We start from the raw sequence: 14385 nt of genomic DNA, 5'->3' as shown, positions 1-14385 counted from the left end.
CATCAGTGTTGGGTGCTAATGCCGGGCTGATTCCTGCCACAATCAGCAAGATGTTTGTCATCCTACTGCCTGTTTCCAATCAATACGGATCAAACTGTTAGCGTTCATTGTATCTATAGGTAGCCAAAGCCCATTTTGTATTACTATACCCTTTTTGGTAAGTGATGTCTTTGATTTATTTGCCCAGAAATCCAGCTAGTGCTAACTGACTAGATATGCATACATATTAGCTGGATTATTCTTTGAAAATTCATTATTTATGATCATGTAAAGAGTAAAATAATGCACTTTTCTGCATCATTTGGATACATGCGATATGCAATTTAAAATACACTTGCGCAATTAATGCATATTCGTATAATGTGCAAATGGTATTGTGTATATATCGTGTTTTATATTATTTAATAATTATTGTACTGTACATTGTACCATACAGTGCTGCTAAGGCTATCTATCTATCTATCTATCTATCTATCTATCTATCTATCTATCTATCTATCTATCTATCTATCTATCTATCTATCTATCTATCTATCTGTCTGTCTGTCTATCTGTCTATCTTATTTTAATCATATCTCTTATTTTATTAGAATTATTTTATTTAGTATCACCATGTAACTTATATTTTTGCCATCATGCATTTGTGCCCAAAGGTCAGTTTGAGACCACTAATGCATTTTTTTTTTCAATGTAATTGTATTTAATATTTAAAAATATTTTTAATGCATGTTTACTTCTGCATAACTAAATTAAATCGTATGTTTTTTTTTATTCGTTTTGTATGTTTGGTAATGTTATTTCTTAAAATTTTGTTTTTCTAGGTTAAAATCAACGTTTGTATTTTCATTTTCCCCACACACATGAAAATGTAGTTATAATTATCAAATCAGGCAAGCTCTTTCTCTATTTTTTAATATTCACCCAGCTGCTGTATGCATAGATCATTTTTTTCTGAATTAATGCTTGATTAAGTTAAATGTTGAGATGTGATCTGTGAATTAGTTTTGTGATTATATGGGCAGCTCTCCTGACGTCAGCCTTGCTGTAGTGACAGACCCGAATGCAGCTTTAATTTCTGTGCCCCGTTAAAATGTCTCTAAAGGTTAATCGCACTGTCTTGCAATGACCAAATCAACATTTCCCTTTAATCTAAATGTCAACCCTCCTTAACATTAAATGACATTCTCACTTGGCTGGATTGCTTTGTTGGCATTGGCTTATGTAAATGATGTTGAAATATGATAATTAAACCTGTGTAATCTTTCACAGGATCTCTAATTTCCAGCAGAAGAAAATGAACGGCTTATCCATCAGCGAGTTGTGCGGCCTGTTCTGTTGCCCGCCCTGTCCGAGCCGGATTGCAGCGAAGCTGGCCTTCCTGCCCCCGGAGCCTACCTACACTCTTCTGCCAGACCTGGAGTCCACCTCACCTGTTATCTCTAACCTTGGAGCCTCAGGTTTGCGCTCCCGTTTGGGCGGAGGAGCCGGAGCCGGAACCGGAGCCGGAGCCGCTGGTGGTGGTGGAGGAGGAGTAGCAGGAGGAGGAGGAGGAGGAGGAAGTGGTTTTGGTGAGAGGAGTGGAGAAGGTCGATGGAAGCTGCATCTCTCCGAGCGAGCAGAGTTCCAGTATTCCCAGAGGGAGCTGGACGGAACCGAGGTCTTCCTCACTCACTCCAGTCGTGGCAACAGGGTGGGATGCATGTACATCCGCTGTGCCCCATCCGCAAGGTGAGAATCAGCTTAAGATGTACATGTAAAAAGCCTTCTTTAGTGTTAGCCTTCTCACCCAGGTCTTTAAAGGGATAATTCACCCAAAAATGAAAATTCTGTCATTAATTACTCACTCTCATGTCATTCCTTGCTGTCTATGGAGGGTCAGAGAGCTCTCGGATTTCATCCAAAATATTGTTATGTGTGTTCTAAAGACTAGGTTTGGAACGACATGAGAGTGAGTAATTAATGACAGAATTTACATTTTTAGGTAAACTATTACCTTAATAGCCAATTCATACCAGGAACAATAACTACAGTGCCTTGCGAAAGCTTTCATACCTCTTTTGTCATTCATATCATGTTTTATGATGTGGCCTTATGTTAAACTGCTTTAAATGACTATTTTCACATCAATCTTCACTCCATACACCATAATGGCGAAGAAAAAACAGGGTTTTAACATCTTTGCAAATGTATTAAAAATAAAAAAACTATTGCATAAGTATTCATACCCTAATCTAGAACAGGAGCATTTATATTTCTTGTAAATGTTACTACACTTTGAGTGAACCTGTGGCAAATTCAGTTGAATGGGTATGATTTGAAAAGGCGCACGTCTTAATAAAAGGTCTAAAGCCCGAAACACATTGCGCGGTTTCCGGCTGTCCCAGACGAAAGATTGGCATTGTGAAACAATAGTGGCGATTTTATTTACTATCTGTGGTCCTATGTCGAACAGTAAGAGAGGTTCAAAGAGGGCCGTTGTCATGGTCTTGCGACCAAAGATAACCTACAATCATTTTCTGACAGTGCCAGAAATTCAGCCTGATCATCACATGGTGTGTTTGCTGCCACGACCCACGCTTACTGACCAGCCAATGAAAATGCAACATGAAATCTACGCGACATGGCACTAAAACTTAAAACTGCTTACCTCAAGCTCTTATTCCTTCCTCTTTTGCTGCTTTCAGTTTTTTGCAGCACACATAAAAAAAACTACAACTGCCAAAGTGTGATTGATTATGCTCTTTTTGTTTACCACTAGCGCATGCTGACGTTTTATTCTTCTATAGTAACGTGTGTCGTAGCCTACAAGTCAGTAGGTGTCATCATCGTACAGTTTACATCAGGGGTGCCCAACCCTGTTCCTGGAGATCTACCATCCTACAAAGTTCAGCTCCAACCCTGATCAAATACGTCTAAACCAGCTCATTAATCTTTTAGATAGCACTTGATAATTAAAACCAGCTGTGTTGGAGCAGGGCTGGAACAAAAGTCTGCAGGTTGGTAGATCTCCAGGAACAGGAATGGGCACCCCTGGTTTACATGCTTGTCGTACCCCAATTTTATTAGATCCATGTCGCACAGTGTGATCAGCAATGATCTTATAGGATTGTTAAAATCGTACTGTGTGTAGAAGGCTTAACAGGTGAAAATGCATATCAGAGCAAAAACCAAGCCCTGAGGATAAAAAAAAAAGAAAAAAGTCTGTAGAGCTCAGAAACAGGGTTGCATCAAGCCACACATCTGGGGAAGAGTTCAGAAAAAAAATCTGCTGCATTGTAGGTTCACAGAAACATGTAGTCTCCGTTACCCTTAATAAAAGAAGTTTGAAGCAACCAGGACTCTTCCTAGAGCTGGCCTCCTGGCCAAACTGAACAAGTGATGGAGAAAGGCTTTGGTAAGAGTGGTGACCAAGAACCTGATGGTCACTCTAGTTGAGCTCCATGATCATATGTGGAGATAGGAAAAACCTACAGAAGGACAAAGATCACTGCAACACTCCACCGATCTGGGCTTTATGGCGGTGTGGCAAGACTGAATCCTCTCCTCAGTGAAGATGCATGAAAACACACTTGGAATTTGCAACAAAGCACCTAAAGGACCCTCAGACTGTGAGAAACAAGATTCTCTGGTCTGATGAACCTCAATTCCAAGCATCATGTTTAAAGTAGGGCCGGGACTCGATTAAAAAATATAATCTAATTAATTAGAGGCTTTGTAATTAATTAATCTAAATTAATCACATTTTAATCGCATATAAATATTTGACCTGAGAACAGTGAGAAGTACGTTTTTTTATATGGATTTTTAGTATACCATTGAATAATGACTGAATACATAAGCTTAAGCAACAAAATATTGTTTATTTTTGTTCAACCAAGTCCAACAGACCAGTGCAATATTGGCATTAAGTGTAGCAATAGGCTCGATGTCCTGCGGTGAGATGCGAATTCCTTGTTGCATAGCTTGCACACAACCATGCTCTAAATCGACGCTTCCATCCATTCGTTTTTTGTAACAAAATTTCCATCCACAGGGCCAACCAAAGCGGTCCCATCAGCTTTTTTGTCCATGTTCACTGTGGTTTGTTTTGCTGCATCCCAATTCGCCTACTTATACTATGCCCTATAAGTATGTACTCTTTTTGTGAAGAAAAGTACATACTTTTGAGTATGTAGCAGAATAGTAGGCAAGCTTTGGGACGTACTACTTCGTCATAACTGCTTCTTTAATGGATGCTCTGTTGCTTAGTTACCTGAATCCTGTCACTGTTTAAACTGCCTTGTCAATCATCACAGTTAACATTATCTACATTTCGTTTAATTTAATTTCCTACCGTATTAGAGAGAAATTAAGAGGCACGTTCTTTAACGAGTCTTTCATGCCGAGAACTCTGCTCTTGTGTTTGCTTAATTATGCATTTAAACGTTAATGACCAAACCTATCATTATAAATGTTGCTGCACATGGAATATAACGCGGATAACATTTAAAAAATATTTTTTTTATCAGGTTACACACTGATTATTTATCACTCAAACCCCTTTCTCTACCTGTCCGTTGGTCGCGCATATCCTCCATGTTTATAGTTTTTTAACACTTTTTATGCGTGTTTGTAGTTCTAATCGAATCCTCGTTCACGGCGCAGTGTGTTGTGGGCAATATTAGCCGTTAGAGTGTGCATTGATCGTTAAGTAGTAGACCATCCGGGAATCTTTGGAATACTTTTTTAAACATACTACGATCTGGGACATACAATACCATTTAGGACGGACGCAGGTTGTCTGAACGCTAGTTGGTGCTCCAGTATAATCGGTCCGCCGAATCTCATCCAGTGAGAAACGTTCCGCTGTGCAAAACTAAGTGCGATTAAAATGCGTTAAATTTTAACGCGTTATTTTTGTGTAATTAATTAATCTAAATTAACGCGTTAAAGTCCCGGCCCTAGTTTAAAGGAAAGCAGGCACTGCTCATCACCAGCAGAGTACCATCCCAAAATTAAAGCATAGGGCTGTTTTTAAGCAGCAGGGACTGAAGGACTCGTCAGAGTAGAAGAAAAGCTCAATGCACCAAAATATTGAGACGGCCTTAATGAAAACCCAGTCACGGCCGTTCAGAACCTCAGACTGGGCAGAAGGTTCACCTTTCAACAGGACAGTGACCCTAAGCACACAGCAAGATGGGCTTACAGACAACTCTGTGAATGTCCTTGAGTGGCCCAGCCACAGCCTGGGTTTGAACCTTTTCGAACATTTCTGGAAAAACCTGAAAATGTGCATCAGGTGAAGAGGCAAGAAGAAGAATGGCCGATAATTGACAAGTGCTGATGTGCAAAGCTTGCAGCATCATACCCAAAAAGTCTTGAGGCTCTAAAGGTGCTTCAGCTAAGTACTGAGATAAAGGTATGAATACTTATGCAATGTTCTTATTTCAGGATTTTTATTATGAATAGACTTACTAACTTGTGACAATTCTGTTTTTGCTTTGTCATTATGGTATATAGAGTGTAGATTGATGTGAGGGGAAAAAAGTAATTTAAAGCAGTTTAACATAATGCAGCAATGTAACAAAACGTAAAAAAGGCACTGTAGATGGGAATAGTTTACCCCAAAATGAAACTTTGGTATTAATTACTCACTCTCATGTCATTCCAAACCCTGTAAGATGAAAGAAGATAAAGACCATTTTGATGAAATCCGAGAGCTTTCTGGCCCTGCGTAGACATCTGCACAATTTTTTGAATTGTTAAAATTCAAATTATTTTTGTTGTTTTTTTGCACACAAAAAGTATTCTCGTAGCTTCATAAAATTACAGTTGAACCACTGGTAACTATTGACTATTCTATTCTAACAATGTCCTTACTACCTTTCTGGGCCTTGAACGTGGTTGCATTGCTGTATGGTCAGAAAGCTCTCAGATCTCATCAAAAATATCTTAATTTGTGTTCTGAAGATGAACAAAGGTCTTATGGGTTTGGAATGACATTAGAGTGAATAACTAAAGACAGAATTTTCATTTTTGGTTGAACTAGCCCTTTAATCAAGAAATGTTATTGTTTTGCAATGTTCTGAAATGCAAACCATCTCACAACCAGTTTTAAATCTGTCCCTGTTTTGTGCGCTACAGGTACACTGTGCTCTTCTCTCACGGTAACGCTGTGGATCTCGGTCAGATGAGCAGCTTCTACATCGGCCTTGGCACTCGCATTAACTGCAACATCTTCTCTTATGATTATTCTGGTTATGGGGTCAGTACAGGGAAACCCTCTGAGAAGAATCTGTATGCAGACATAGACGCCGCGTGGCACGCTTTGCGCTCAAGGTTTGTCAGAATTCAAAGACTAAAAAGCTTGCAGCTGTACTTGTGCAATTTTAAAAATCAGGTGTCTTTGGTGTTTACTTCATGTGTGGAATCACTTTTGTGTTGCTTCAGGTATGGCATCAGCCCTGAGAATATAATCCTGTACGGGCAAAGCATTGGTACCGTGCCCACCGTTGACCTGGCGTCCCGTTATGAGTGCGCTGCCGTGGTACTTCACTCACCCCTGACCTCAGGCATGAGGGTGGCGTTCCCTGACACCAAGAAGACGTACTGCTTTGACGCCTTCCCCAAGTCAGTGAACACTGAAAACCTTTCTCTTTATATGACGAAGATGTGCTTAGCACTGCCATTTAGAATATTAGGATACATTAAAGTAGTTGGCCACTCAAGGTCATGCATTAATAACTCAACTGATTTATGGTCATAGGTGTGCTTATATGACTTATGTTTTCAAATATGGCTCATCCAGGCAGATTTAAAGGGGACACCGGATGCAAAATTTCCTTTTACATGGAATTTGCATGTAAATGTGTCTTAGCAGTGTATGGACACAACCACCCTACAATAAAAAAAAAATCCATTCACTCTTTTTTTTTTTTTTTAATCCCCAAAAAACCTAAACCGTCTCAATTATTAAGCCGTTTTGATTTTCTGAGCAGTATGACGCCATACCGCTAAGAATACACAAAAAGTAAGCAGCAGCTCATTATCATTTAAAGAGACATGCACCGAAATGGCTCATTGTGAACAGAGCTGTTTTTGACAAGGTAGAAAAGTGTTGTTTTACAAGACCATTGAGGAATTTTAACCAAAGTATGTTGCTGACATTTCATGAAGACCCTAAAAAAATCATAAAAATTATAAAAAATTGGCATCTGATGTCCTCTTTTAGAGCTGTATGTTTCTGTTTATTATACTTATGAAGAGGGAAGAATATTTTTATTTTTTTTAGATTTAGAGTGATTTAGTAGTGGTAAAAAATCTACTATAGTATGAATTATTTTGGTTTTGTTAGCACTGAATGCAAAATATTTAGTCAGAATACTTTTGAATGGCAGTCAATGTAAAAACTAGCTTTTTGACTGCACAATAATATGTTTATGGCATCTTCCAGAAGTATTTACACTGGTCTGGTAAATAAATATTTTATAACCTCTTTCTTTACTAACCAAAAGGGGTGTTTCACCACAAAATTATGATTCTGTCATAATGTATTCATACCTATATGGTTCAGAGTAGTATAGTTTAATTGACAGAAACTATGCATTAAATTGATTAAAATAGAGAGTAAAAACATTTATATTGTAACAAAAGTTTTCTATTTTTGATAAATGCTTTTATTTTAAAGGTGCAATGTGTAATATTTAAGATGATCTCTAGACAGAAATGCAATATAGTATACATAACTATGTTTTCAGGGGTGTATAAAGACCTTACTTAATGAACCATTATGTTTTTATTACCTTAGAAATATCAGTTTATATCTACATACACCGCGGGTCCCCTCACATGGAAGTCGCCGTATTGTTTCTACAGTAGCCCTGAACGGACAAACCGCTCTACAGATCGCGTTTCATCACTGCTGTTCTAGCGGAAAAACACTGACACAATGATGAACATGTAACTGTAATATTCACAATAACATCGTTTTATTGAATTATTAAGTAAATATAATTCCTTAATTTACGTTTTAAAAGAAACCTAATTACTCTTTGCTGTCTAAAACGACGACATCTTAATCCTGTGTGGGCCACCGTAGCTTCTGTAAAGGGAGGGGTGAGCGGTGGACGGGAGCCGTTGGTTGCAATTCACAATCTCACCACTAGATGCCGCAAAAATCTACACACTGCACCTTTAAACTTTAAGCAATCTTGAAAATTTTTTGTCAGAGTTTTCACAAACATATTAAGCAATGCAACTGTTTTTTGTATTTAACATTGATAATAAGAAATGTTTATTAAGCATAATATCAGCATATTAAAATTATTTTTGGAGGAAATACTTTTACTCAATTTGTAATCAAATAAAAATCTTAAGAGAGTGTAAGGGTGTAAAAAAGTTTATCTACTGGTCTGTTCCTAACCCAAAACTACCGTATGATTTGAGAATACACTCCTTTGATTTAAACTACTTTTATGGTTATTTTGTGACCTAGTTGAAGGCTAAAAGTGCCTTTCCTTTGAGTACAATTGCCCTGGAAAAAGACCAGGATGTTCTTTCAAATGTCCTTTTAATGACCACAGAAGAAAAATGGTCGTACAGATTTGAAACATTAATAGGGAGAGTAAATAGTGGCTGATTTTTGACAGCTCTTTGTTGTGTCTCATTCTCTCCCAGCATTGAGAAGGTGTCTAAAATCACGTCCCCGGTGCTGATCATCCATGGAACGGAGGATGAAGTGATTGATTTCTCCCACGGTCTGGCCCTGTTTGAGCGCTGCCCGAAGGCCGTGGAGCCATTGTGGGTTGAAGGAGCCGGCCACAATGACATCGAGCTCTACAGCCAATACCTGGAACGCCTGCGCCGATTCATCAGCCAGGAAGTGGCTGCCCAGTAAACGCACCCTTCGCTGCGCTCACATCAATAAACGGTCGACAGATATGGAAAACAAACAAACTGAATTTGGTTCCGGAGGGTTTGTTCTTCTGTAAACTTTTGACTCTTTCGTTTCTATCAGCCTGGAGCTGAGTTTTCTACTGAGAAGACCCCTCGACTTCACACCGGAAAGATCTGAATGTGTGAGTGTCGATCTCAGGACCTCAGTACATCTGAGGCGCTTGCTCACAGTTGATTTGGCTTGTGATTTTTGTGAGCAGGACAAATGAAATGTCATTTGAACAGGACTAATATCTCTTTATGAAGCTCTTATCTCGTGGGTGTTTATGTACTTTCTCTTTTGTTAGTTCTTGCGGATAAGCATAAGACCAGTCTGTTTTAAAATACAGCATCATCGATTTCAGACAAGAACTCTCTGCTGGACAGATTGCGTGTATGTGTGTTTGTGTGTGTGTTTAACCTTTTTTAGACCATCTGCTGTGTGTGTGAATGTGTTTTGATTGAAACCTTCATTTCAGATCAACTCATCTTCATCAGGCATCTTGAGATACACTACCAGTCAAAAGTTTGAACACACAGAGTTTGTTTTTCATAAACCCAAATATACATTGTGCCTACTTACGAATTTCTTCAAAATTAAAACCTTAATGAATTTTCTCTTTTTAATGGATATGTCAGACCAGCAAACTTCAATACTGTTCAAAAACCATCCCAGGATGCTGCTCATGAAGTTGATGAATGTCCAGAGCTGGAATCTAGACAAAGAAGAAGCTCAAATGTAAGACTGTTTTGATTTAATCGTTACATAATTTTAATGACTTCACTATTATTCTAGAATGGAAAATAGTGATAAAATATAAGTACAGTTGAAATCAAAAGTGTACATACACCTTGCAGAATCTGACAAATAAGAGGAAACACACAAAATGCATGTTATTTTTTATTTAGTACTGACCTGAATAAGATATTTCACATAAAAGACGTTTACATATAGTCCACAAGAGAAAATAATAGTTGAATTTATAAAAAGGACACCGTGCAAAAGTTTACATACACTTGATTCTTAATACTGTGTTGTTATCTGAATGATCCACAGCTTTGTTTTTTTTTTTGTTTAGTGATCGTTGTTCATGAGTCCCTTGTTTGTCCTGAACAGTTAAACTGCCCTCTGTTCTTCAGAAAAATCCTTCAGGTCCCACAAATTCTGTGGTTTTTCAGCATTTCATGTTTAAAGCCTTTCCAGCAATGGCTGTATGATTTTAAGATCCATCTTTTCACACTGTGGACAACTGAGGGACTCGTATGCAACTATTACAGAAGGTTCAAACACTCACTGATGCTTCAGAAGGAAACAAAATGCATTAAGAGCCAGGGGGTGAAAACTTTTTTAATCTGAAGATTAGAGTAAATTTAACTTATTTTGTTTTCTGGGAAACATGTAAGTATCCTCTGTAGCTTCTGAAGGGCAGTACTAAATGAAAAAAATATGGTATTTAGGCAAAACACGAAAAATGTACACATTTTCATTCAGTTCAAAAGTTTTCACCCCCAGCTCTTAATGCATTGTGAGCATGTAAATGTCTTTTAAGTGAAAGATCTAATTCAGGTCAGTACTAAATACAAAATATAACTTGCATTTTGTATAATCCCTCTCCATATTTTGGTAAATAATTAAGATTTTACAGATTCTGCAAGGTCTATGTAAACTTTTGACTTCAACCGTAGTAGTAGCTTCCAAACCTTTGACTTGTAGTGTAGGTCTCTACATGTTTTGTGTCTCCAAATTCTTTATTTTTCTTTTAGCACCTTTCCATTTGCTTCCATATCATTTAAAAAAGGAGTTTGGGACCCAAACACTGTTTTTAAAGATGTGAATAGAGCTGTGCTGATAGAACGTGGATTTATGGAGAAACAATGCCGTTCATAAGTTTGGGATCAGTAGGATTTTTATTGTAAAAATTAATGTTTTTATTCAGAAAGGGCACATTAGATTGATCAAAAGTAACAGTAAAAACCTTTATAATTTTACAAAATATTTATATTTAAAATAAACGCTGTTCTTTTGAACATTCTATTAATCAAAGACTGATGAAGAAATGTATCAGTTACCACACAGATATTAAAAACAATGTTTTTAACATTAATAATTAAATATTTCTTGAGGTACAAATCATCATATTAGAATGTTTTCTGTAGGATCATCTGGAGTGAAAAACAGCTTTGCCATCACAAGAATAAATTACATTTAAATTGTGAATCATATTTACAATATTACTGTTTTTACAGCATCAAATAAATTCAGCCATATAGAGCAAAATCTTACCAACCCCAAACTTTTGAACAGTCGTGCATCACTTTTTTTTTTTCTCCCCATGTTGCATTAATCCTTTTATCACTAATTATTCATGTCTTCATTCATTTTGTTTATCTGTTTAAGAAGAAACAGATTGTCTAAATAAGCAAAAACTCTAAAACCAGAGCCGCTTCTATAAGACAAAGTGAAGTAAAACATCCGGGAGAGATTAAAACTCTTTCCAGGTCCAGTTGATATGATATTGTGATGCATCGATGTATTAAATTGTGAAATATGTATCACAATGAAGTAGCTGGCATTTCCAGCCCCTAAAATGGGGGCTGAATTTGTAAATATTTAGGTTTGTGATCCTTTTTCCCCCACACGCTGAATTGTGGCGGAGGTTAATAGACGTGAGTTTGCCCATTGTGAGCACCTGACCTGAACGACAGGACCCGAAACATCACACGTTCTTCCCGCATTCAGTTCTCTTAGCTCGTGCACGTTGATGTAATGATGCGTAAATGAACTCGACCCCAGACTGACGTGTGATTGACAGTTTTCAGAGCAGTCTCAAAACGGGGTCGTGACCTCCATCCACTGCTGACCTCTTGTCTGTGTTTATGTCTGCGAGAGGAACAACCGTGACAGGTTTTTTAATATTGCCGCATGCCAGGTCATCAAATCACATTACTGTCGTTTTTGCTATTTCCAATCGCAGTTTGTATATTGAGCTATTTATAGCGGCTTCGCTGTACTAGACATGCTCTTATGTGGTCAATGGATATTCAACATGAACTTCCAGATCTATTTTTATAAGGTTGACAAGTCTTTGCTATAATACGAACAAACCTTTCACTGTTTAAGAGCCATTTTTAAAGGAATAGCTGTGTCTTTGTAGCCTGGACATGTAGATTGTTTTATTTTATGGACTTGGAGAGTGATAGTTCAGCCAAAAATGAAAATCTGTATGACTTTTCTTCCGTGAATTAGTGAGTAATCGGCCAAAAATCAAATTTCTGTCCTCATTTGCTCACCCTTATGTCATTCCAAGTCTGTATGACTTTGGTTTTAATGTTAAAAATGCTGGTAGCCGTTTGGTTTTGGTTCCCATTGGCATGCATTGTATTTTGTGTCCAAAAATGGAAGTCAGTGGGAACTAAAATGGTTTGGTTATCAACGTTCTTTGAAATATCTTATGTTTCTGAAGTTTGGAATGACATAAAGGTGAGTAACTGACAGAATTTTCGTTTTTGGGTGGACTGTCTCTTTAAATTTTGAGTGTCAATCAAATTTAGGTCACTATGTTTTCACTTTAAGAAAAAGCAGATGTAAGACGTCTGACGTGTTTGTAACACCGTGAGGGAGAGTAAATGATGAGCGTTTTCATTTTTTGGGTGAACTATCGCTTTAAAAGGGCATTGGCAACCACTTCAGCATATAGTTTGCTATGCATCCCTTAAGGTCAGTCGTTTTTTATCCTGACGTCTGTAGTGCAAGTGACGGTTTTTAAAACTTTGAAATTTTTTAAGACCCTAACTCTTGTAAAAAAAGCAGTGTGTACTCAGGAACATGTCTTTTTTTTTTTTCTTTCATTTGGCTGATAACACACTGCATGTTTGTCCTCAAATGCTGCCAGTAAAACAAATCATAGGAACCATAGACTGCAGGAAAATTCATATTTCATGTTGACATCTGTCATAATGAGCATAGCAAACTTTGTGTTAAAGCCGGTGGTTTGCCACTTTCAGCATGCATGTAATAACTAAGATATGAAAAGAAAACGGACTAATTGTAGTGTGCGAATTTCAGTGTATATATGACTTTCCGAGAATAAATAGTTAGCCTAATATATATAAAAAAAGATGTTAGGATGTTTTTTTTTTTTCACTTGCGCTTTAGAGCTCTAATGAAAAGGGTTAGTATTTACATTTCTGAACAACCAAGCAATAATATCAAACTTTTGACTCTGAGAGCTGGGAGTCAAATTTCTCTGTCAGACTCTCACAAAACTCCACATGATGATCATTTGAAAGATTTACACTTTTAATTGACACAGCACAACCTTATCTGAGAACTGTAGAATACTCACAATTTTGTATAGCGATTATAAAGCTAATTTGCTGTATTTCTAGTCAGACTAAGTCACATATCTGTATTGAGATTTGCAAGAAGATTCCTGTATATTTCCAGGTACACGTCTGTATAAAGAGCTGATGCTGTGTCCCCCTATGATGTAAGATGCTTTGTGTGTGTTGGGTAATGCTTTCTTTTTTTTAGCTGGAAGATGTGATGTACTGTGGTTGAGTAATAAAGGAAAGCTGTAAAGTTATGGTGGTATTTTTTTTTTTTTTTTTTTTTTTTTTTTACTGTTTTCATAGCGATTAGTGGTGGAATGATATGGGTTGTTTAATGACTAGCCTTTAGGAGCCTGCAGTTTAATGGGCACAAACAAGATGTTTACTAAAGTAACATTTGTTTTACAATATTGAATCAGACTTAAAATTTGTTTAAACTTTTTGTAAGAAATTGCTTAGCCTCTTGTCCATTAACAACATTGTGACCCTGGACCACAAAACCAGTCTTAAGTCGCTGGGGTATATTTGTAGCAATAGCCAAAAATACATTGCATGTCAAAATTCTAATTTTTCTTTTATGCCAAAAATCATTAGGATATTAAGTAAAGATCATGTTCCATGAAGATATTTCGTAAATTTCTACTGTAAGTGTATCAAAACTTAATTTTTAATTTGTAATATGCATTGCTAAGAACTTCATTTGAACAACTTTAAAGGCGAATTTCGCAATATTTAGAATATTTTCCAGATTTTCAAATCTCTGTCAAATATTGTCATATTCTAACAAACCATACATCAATGGAAATCTTATCAGCTTTCAGATGATGTATAAATCTCATTTCAAAAAAAGTGACCCTTATGACTGGTTTTGTGGTCTAGGGTCACATTTCTGTGAATTGGTGCTGATTATCTTAGAATTATTGAATATTATTCTTTAACTGCTAGAAAATGGTATAGTGTTTCCATAACTGCCACCTTTTTTCAATGCATGGTGCAATGTAGCATGATTAAAACCAACTACAAGAATTTTTATGTCACATTTAATGTGACATTGGATTATTATGTCATATAATATCATAATATATGAGTTTTGCATTCAAACTCCAGAGGTTGAATGCAATAATCCAACATGCTGGCCTA

At 37.0% G+C, this 14385-nt stretch overlaps 1 protein-coding gene across 1 annotated transcript; it reads left to right on the top strand.

Annotated features, from left to right (window-relative positions):
- Window positions 1-13495, top strand: abhd17aa (abhydrolase domain containing 17A, depalmitoylase a). Its single transcript, XM_073849334.1, has 5 exons — window positions 1-157; window positions 1270-1728; window positions 6124-6318; window positions 6430-6609; window positions 8656-13495. Exons 2-5 carry the CDS (start codon window positions 1295-1297, stop codon window positions 8873-8875), a joined length of 1029 nt encoding a protein of 342 aa, XP_073705435.1. The 5' UTR covers window positions 1-157; window positions 1270-1294; the 3' UTR covers window positions 8876-13495.
- The last annotated feature ends 890 nt before the right edge of the window (window positions 13496-14385 follow it).

Source organism: Garra rufa, chromosome 10 (genome assembly GCF_049309525.1).
Source record: "Garra rufa chromosome 10, GarRuf1.0, whole genome shotgun sequence".
Classification (NCBI taxonomy): domain Eukaryota; kingdom Metazoa; phylum Chordata; class Actinopteri; order Cypriniformes; family Cyprinidae; genus Garra; species Garra rufa.
This window is presented reverse-complemented; position numbering and strand designations above follow the sequence as displayed.

Excerpts from the sequence above, each read along its gene's own strand:
- abhd17aa (XM_073849334.1), top strand. The coding sequence starts at position 1,295 with ATGAACGGCTTATCCATCAGCGAGTTGTGCGGCCTGTTCTGTTGCCCG. Across the intron at positions 1,729-6,123 it reads CGCTGTGCCCCATCCGCAAG|GTACACTGTGCTCTTCTCTC; the intron begins GTGAGAATCAGC and ends TGTGCGCTACAG. Across the intron at positions 6,610-8,655 it reads TGCTTTGACGCCTTCCCCAA|CATTGAGAAGGTGTCTAAAA; the intron begins GTCAGTGAACAC and ends ATTCTCTCCCAG.